The 7,468-nt window shown below is 40.2% G+C and overlaps 1 protein-coding gene across 2 annotated transcripts; it reads right to left on the bottom strand.

Annotated features, from left to right (window-relative positions):
• Positions 1-2,598: 2,598 nt before the first annotated feature.
• Positions 2,599-6,066, bottom strand: bpgm (2,3-bisphosphoglycerate mutase). 2 transcript variants are annotated; one of them, XM_031755772.2, is made up of 3 exons: positions 5,914-6,066; positions 4,811-5,433; positions 2,599-4,357 (listed from the first exon to the last, which is right to left on the bottom strand). In XM_031755772.2, the coding sequence occupies exons 2-3, from the start codon at positions 5,409-5,411 to the stop codon at positions 4,182-4,184; spliced, it is 777 nt and encodes a 258-aa protein (XP_031611632.1). In that variant the 5' UTR covers positions 5,412-5,433; positions 5,914-6,066; the 3' UTR covers positions 2,599-4,181. The 2 variants fall into 2 exon arrangements, with proteins under 2 accessions (XP_031611632.1, XP_039470127.1); XM_039614193.1 differs by lacking the exon at positions 5,914-6,066 and having other exon boundaries at positions 4,811-5,536.
• Positions 6,067-7,468: the final 1,402 nt, after the last annotated feature.

Genomic DNA, 7,468 nt, shown 5'->3' with positions numbered 1-7,468 from the left:
TCCAAATCATTCTTCTCTTGGTGTTGGGAATGCTATTTTTCCTGTACGGCAGACTGATCGCTGATGAATGACTTCATTAACGTTAGTGCCACTAATGTTCACCCTTTAACCTCTTGTAATTTGCTCATGTGGAAAACCATTTCCTCTCCCATTTAGAGTGCCCCACCTGTACAACCAGAGACCATGTGGTGTGCTTTTCTTTCAAATCGCTCCACTGCTAAGGCACAAAGACCCATTTGTGCTCACATTAAAACACCAGCAGCTGAATTTTCCCTGTATCACTTTCTCAGTTGGCAGATTTGATTCAAAACTTTTTAAATGGCTGATTTTCAACTCAAAATGCAGCAGTTCCCCTGTGTTCACGCTCAAAAGACATTTTGTATTTCCATCTGCATCCACACACAGTTGGCACCATGCAGACAATAGCGTTTGGACTGTAATAATTAAAACGGGGAAAAAAGGGAGAAGTCATACACAGCTAAACATTAAACATAAATATTTGAATTGCTCTACTTTCTGAGAACATGTTCTCTTGTATTCATGCATATTGGATGCTTATGAAAGACTGGAAGTCAAATGTGTTAACAATATCTTTTACAATTTGTGCATACACAGCTGTTTTCACTTTCAGGATACAAAGTCATCCCGATTTCTGTAATCAAGACGGGTGAGTGAGAATGCTCTTCAAATCCAAACACATTTTCAGTCCCAGACTAGATCAGCCTCCGGTCACAAACTCGCACGCTGCAACCGAGTGTGGTCCAGCCTTTATCTGCAATACCATCTAAGGAATAGGAGGCTGTCTTGGCATGTCCACCACAGCAAACAGTGTGTCCACAGCCAGACGTCCGCTTAATATATGAGCAACAGAAAACTAAAAATGAATTATGGCTTCGACTTCTGTCGTTCTGTTGCACAGAAAGATGCAAGTATCTAAGCTTCAGGAAAGGAGGGAGGAAAAACAAGAATATGGGCAGCTGAAACCACTTATTTGCAGAAGTCCCCGCCAGCAAATTGTACATGATTAAGCTCACAATTACTTCATGAAAAGGGATTGTGAGACTTGTTTTGTTTCTGTCACTCCTTGTTAGAGTTCTTTTTCTATGCAGCTTGGATACAGTAGAATCAATTTTCTAAATAACAATGACATTTCCTTTCTAGTATTAAAGATAAAAATATAAACACAGTGTAAAAAGATATTTCACATCAACTTCAGATTTCATGATACCTCTTTCCCACTCTTGTCTCTGCTTGAGGATGTTAAAAACTTGTATAGAGGGAACACAATTAAGTTCTCCTAACATTTCTGTGTGGAAAGTCTCATATAGAGATCTAAACATTTCGTTTCTTTAACAATGAATGCCGTGCACTTATATTTATGTTCTATTTGTTCAGTTTCATCTCTTTTCAAGCAATCTAGGTCGAGGATGGCATGCTCAGATGTAATAATTAGTACTACAGAAGAAGTACAAAAGTGAGGCATCCATATAAAATATAACCTAACAAATCTTTTCAAGAGTCTTCTTTGAGATGTTTCAAAATCTGAACCAGCCCGTCTTTTTGTCCTCACATCAAATGATACATGAAACCACTGCAAATTCAACAGTCATTAGCAGCTGTAAATATGCACTTCACTTTGATTATAGTTTTTTCCACCCAAGTCAGTCTAAATACAAAACACAACATCCCTATATGTCTGCGCTAATGAAGTTATAAAGCTACATCACACATTATGATTAAACTTACCAGGCCTGCAGACCCAAGCGGCTGGAAATCAGCAGGCACAGAGCGACCACGGGTTTATAAGCAGAGCATGCAATGTGCAGCTCCGCCTGCTCAAGCTGCAAACTCACTGAGTTTCACAGGGTTGACATGTGTATGCACACAGGTTAACTTTAGGGATGTCTTTGAAATGCAGTGCAACTGATTCCTCTGGTTCATAAAGGTTCAAAAATATTAAACATAGATTACATTTTCTAACTTGGTCTTTCTTTTCTATGCAATTTAGCAGTGCTGCATTATTGTGTGTAAAAAGCTTTCTGACTGAAGTGCAGTTTTTGGCTTTTAGATGCATTGAGTAAAATGACAGGTGTACTTAATGAGCCTGACTGAATGTTAAAGGATAGATGTAAACACTGTGGTCCATACATTAGCATATCAGTAAAATACATGTATCGTTCCTGCCACATAAGTTGGAATAAAAACAATCACATTGATCATTCAGCATTTCATTTAGGAGCATTTCCATCCAATTAGAGGGTTTCTCCCAGTCTCAGCCCCAGTGGTTTGGCCAAATTACAGAAAGGGTTGAGAAATGAAGAACCACTCTTCTGAATCCATGTGCGGTAGCCAAACAGACTCAGTCGTTTATTGTTTCCAGCGGGCTCGAGGCGACCAGAATCCAAATTGCGAGGATGTCTGCACTTCCAAAACAAGCGTTATTGTTTATTTTCCAGATTTGGTTCAGTTGCTCCATCACATAATTTATAGCTGACTGTATATCAGGGCAACATCTGGGACGCCCTTCTCTTCAAAAATAAAGAGCAATCAGATAAAAACAAAGCAGAAATTGAAACATAACACAGAAATAAGTTTATGTTTTTGGAAAATTAGAATTCCATTTATTTCATCTTGAAAACTCTCAAATGGCAAGGTGAGAACAACAGGGAAGTCATTAAGCTAGCTTACAGGAAATACAAATATATCAGTGTTTCTACCCTTTAGTACCTAGAAACGTTCAAAATGTATCAATTTCGCCTGTTGACCTAACAAACTGGTTACACCTTACAGTGGCAGCGAAACGCAAGAAACTGAGAACAAAAAACAAAAAAAAAAAGAGACAACATTTACATTTACACACAAGACACACTTTAAAGCAGCGTGAGCCACATACAGCGGTAAGATAGTTCTGCTGTAAGACAATGTGCAGACAGTGACATCTTCTCTCATTACATAACATCAAATGGCCCATGTATGACTGTAATTCAGAAATAAAAATAGCTAGTTGTCATGCCAATATATCCATGAGTGTAAGCCACAGTGTTTTAAACTCAATCTGTTCTGTGTCAGAGTTGATGTACTGTTTAAAGCACATAGAAAAGCAGATTCTGCTGCATCGAGTAGGCCATTAAAAAGTATCAGTAACTTATCCATATTCGATTTTAGCATTTTACAGCATTTGAGTGGCTTATAATTACCCAATTCTTGGAATGAATGGGCTGGTTTGTAATTTTTCTGAGGTAAGATTTGTTAATGGAGTGCTTTTATTCTTAAAGAGAACCTGTTCTGCTGATTTCCAGCTCCATATTCATATTCTTGGACTCTACACGAGTAGCTTTGCATGATTCACAGTTCAAAATAATCCCCGTTTATCTCACAGCTGGCCTTTGTGCTCACCTCAGTTCATCCACCGTATGAAACAAGCCGTTTTAGCGTCTCTCCCTTTAAACAAAGTATTCAAAGCTAGAGCCGTCCGCCTGAGATGGCTGTATAAAGAATATCCCTTCTCACTGACATCACACAGAGGCCAGCTTAGAAAAAACTGTTTGAAACAAAGTGTTTAACTGGTTTCAAACAAGTGAAGCCTGAGCTTTTTCCATCCATCAATGTAACAGCGCACACCTGAAGGTAAATAAGGAAAAGCGTAACAGGTCCACTTTCAATAAAAGACCTGTTTCAGGTGCTGAATAAAGACTGAAGGCACAGGTTAGAAACCCAGTAAAATAAAAAAAACCAAAACGCTGAACTGTCACACAAAAACACCTTTAGGAGAGGAAATATATTTCACATTTTACGATTTTGCCATATCAGTGCATTGCTATGAATCTGTAAAGTAGAGTTAGAGCGTAAGTAACTTAATAACTAAATAAATAAATAAATAAATGAAACACTTGACTGTTACCAAGCAGGCATTCACAGGGGCATTCAAGCTAGAGACCAAATGCCTTCTCAGTGCTTACACAAAAACATTCAGCACAACATTAAAACATTTACACACACACATATCTCTGAACTTCTCCGTGCCCCAGTAGAATGACAATCTGTTGTTGCAGTTGTCTATTATTACATAACGAGTTATTCAAGTTTGCTGAGTTTGGCATTTGCCATACCTAGTAAAAAAAAAAGTGCTCAGAGGCAGCAAGAATTAAACTATATTATGTCTTATGACTATTGCAATGCATTCAAGTTGTGGTTTTGGCTTTTCCCTGGTCTTCCACTTTTTTAATGGCTGCCTGAATCTTTTCCTGGTCTCCCAGCAGTTGTCGAGGTTTCACCGGCTTGAGGTTTTCATCCAACTCGAGCAGCACAGGGATCCCTGTAGGTAAAGTCACGCTGGCAATGTCCTCATCTGATATGCCTGGAGAAATAAAGAGTAATATTCATCCAATACAAGCCATTCACAACCATGACCAAGTTTGCAGTCATTCAGTTTGAATCATTGCAACAGAATGAGATCATTTTCAGCAAAGCTGTAATGTTAGTCTGCTTCAGCCTGCATGTATCCTGTTCTTCGTGTAATTATCTACAGGTACGGTAACACCTAATATGTGTCAAGTTACAGATTGGGCAGTATAAGCAGGTTGATAAAAGGTCATAGTCACTGCGAATGTAACACAAACTCGGTGGCCTTTCGACATGAGGTCAACCACTTTCCAATTCTGGAAGTGAAATATGTCCTTTCCAATTTATTGACTCTGATGACCAGAAGCAGAACACTGTAGAGCTGCTTATTTCAACTACAGTAAATGCATTCTACCTACAGAGACAAAGTCTCAGTGAGCATTGTTTATGGCAGGTTATGTTAGCATACCTTCAAGGTGTTTCAGCAGGGCCCTGCAGCTGTTTCCATGAGCAGAAATGAGGAGAGTCTTGCCTTCCCTTATCACTGGCACCACAGTGCTGTCCCAGTATGGCAGCAGCCTGTCCAACACCTCCTTCAGGCTCTCAGCTCGGGGAAGGTTCTCCTTCGGGACATCACAAGTGGTGTATCTACGGTCGTTGTAGATTTCATGGAAGTAAGGATGGGATTCATCAATCGGGGGTGGAGTGATGTCATAGCTCCTTCTCCACAGCTTTACTTTTTCCTCTCCATGTTGCTGAGCCATTTCCGCCCGGTTGAGTCCAATCAGAGAGCCGTAGTGTCGTTCGTTAAGCCTCCAGGACTTGACAACAGGGACCCATTCCTGACCCATAGCCTCCATCACTAACCATGCTGTCTGGATCGAGCGGCTAAGTATGGACGTGAACACGATGTCGAACTTGTATCCCTGCTCCTTCAAGAGCCTTCCACAGTCCTGGGCCTCCTTCACCCCATTCTCACTCAGCTTCTGGTCCACCCAGCTGCAGAACCGGTTCTCTTTATTCCAGGCCCCTTCTCCATGTCTCAGCAGAAACAGTTTGTACTTGGACATCTGGAGAGTTCGCTGCAGGCACCTGCACAAATTCAACAGAAATTAACAAAGAGGCAATGTAGAGAGCAAAGTAAAGATTTGACACAGATGCAAACAGGATCTGTGTCCAGCTTGAGATGTAAATCCTAATTAATCACACGTTTGTGGAGGAGGGACCTCTTTTAGGGAGAGCCAGCAAAAGGTCACAGGTTGTTTTTAGCCGGCTGAGAGTAGTTAGCTACAGCAGATGCACTCATTAACCCTCACTCTTTATTTGCTGAAGATAAAACAACAATTAACGATAGCTAACCAGCATATAAGCACTTTTTTTGTCATGTAACTGTAAAGCTTTAAAGCTAACCTCAAAGGATGGGCGACGATACCTAAAAGAGCCCTAACCCTGCCTGTTATAGCCGCTTAAACCGACATAAAGCGAGGAGAAATATATTTAAAAAACAGAACTGTAAACTTTGAGGCTTGTCATCCCAAACTGATGGGAACACTGTAAAAAACGTCGTCTTACCCCGTTAGAATATTATATCCGGCTAAATGTAGCTGGCACACCCGTTAATGTTGACAGCAGTACACCACAGGCCAAGCACGGTAGCGTCCTCTGGACGTTGTCGATTGACAGTCCAGCCGTCCAATAGGAACGTCGAATATCACACCCAGGCGGTACCACTGCTGAACGTTATGCCTATATAAGGAGCAGCTGCAAGCGTCAGACTCGTTCACTGTGGATGGAGAAGTTGGGAGGAGGGCTTGCGTGTGTTACAACCGTAGATGTGTTTCGATGTCCGTATGAAAAAAACAGACCAAATTTGAAGTTTCTGAAGAGCAACGAGGTTGTTGTTTGGTCTATCTGGTTCTTCAAACTCTATTATATAAAGTAAGCTAGCCTACTGGGAAGCTGTTATGGTTCAGTCTGGATTTTGCTAAGAAGTGTAAGTTGTCCTCTGCAGGTTGCAGCCAGGGACAGATTATGAAAAATACAGGCACTGGGTACAGATGGATAAAAGCCCCCCCTGCTCATCCTACAGGGCAGACCCACCCAAAATGAGGAAGTTAAAATTTGTATTTATTTTGTGCATTCACCTATACATCATATAGGTGTTTTCCATTATCTGACATCTCTGTATGCTAGATGTTTTTTTTTGTTTTGATTTTTGCATTTTAGTCTTTTTGTCATAATTGTGTGTTCCAGTGTTGTTGCTTTATGTCTTCACATAGTTTTTGGTACTTTTCCTGTCAATTTGCTTCTCTTTGGTGCCTTTTTCTCATTGTTGTCATGTTAATAATAATAATAACGTATACTTTATTGATCCCCGTGGGGAAGTCCCTGTCTGCATTTAACCCATTCACTCTGTGAAGCAGTCGGCAGCCGTTGGGCGCAGTGTGTAGGGACGGTAGCTTGCTCAGGGGTACCTCAGGGTAACCGTTCAGTGTATTCGAACCCCTGACCTTCTCATCATGGGTATTAATTTGATTCCTGAAACAGATTGCTGATAATGGTTAAATTGACCAAAAATTATTAGCTATATCTCAACTCATGCTTCAAAATGTAATGACTTAGCTTTTTGGGACCAAACAATTAATGTCTCTGATCTGTTTCCTGTTGTTGATAAGCAAAATGTTTATCAACAGTTGTATAGGCCCTTTAACACTCTCTGTCCACGTCATTAGATGTAAATGTTTGACTGCTTTTGAATGCAAATATTTAATAAACACATCAGATGGCAGCAACTCAGTATGTAGTATGTATGTACGCGTATGCAGACATGGTAATGATGACCTGCTGAAGTTCAAAGCAAGAGAAAGGTGACATAAATTATAATGTGGCATCCTCTGTACACCACCACAGTAGATTCTAATTTAAACAGTAAAGGTGTGATTAATGTGCAGACTTTTCGCTTTGATTGATAAATGGTTTTAACAAAACTTTAACTAACTTTGACTAGCTAACAAATTTTTAAATACAAGGGCTGTTTTTAGTATTCAGATTGAAACTCCCTCTAAATCATTGACTGCCTAAAGTCTAGAAGCCATTGACATCACCGTATGCTGCATTTCCTTCAATT

The sequence above is a fragment of the Oreochromis aureus genome, linkage group 7 (genome assembly GCF_013358895.1).
Source record: "Oreochromis aureus strain Israel breed Guangdong linkage group 7, ZZ_aureus, whole genome shotgun sequence".
Taxonomy (NCBI): Eukaryota; Metazoa; Chordata; class Actinopteri; order Cichliformes; family Cichlidae; genus Oreochromis; species Oreochromis aureus.
Note: the sequence above shows the minus strand (reverse complement) of the source record. Positions and strands in the feature narration are given on the sequence as shown.

What these genes read in the sequence shown, in the direction of transcription:
- bpgm (XM_031755772.2), bottom strand. Translation starts at nt 5,411, where the DNA reads ATGTCCAAGTACAAACTGTTTCTGCTGAGACATGGAGAAGGGGCCTGG. An exon ending in CCTGCTGAAACACCTTGAAG is followed by an intron (nt 4,358 to 4,810) that starts GTATGCTAACAT and finishes TTATTTCTCCAG; the next exon opens with GCATATCAGATGAGGACATT.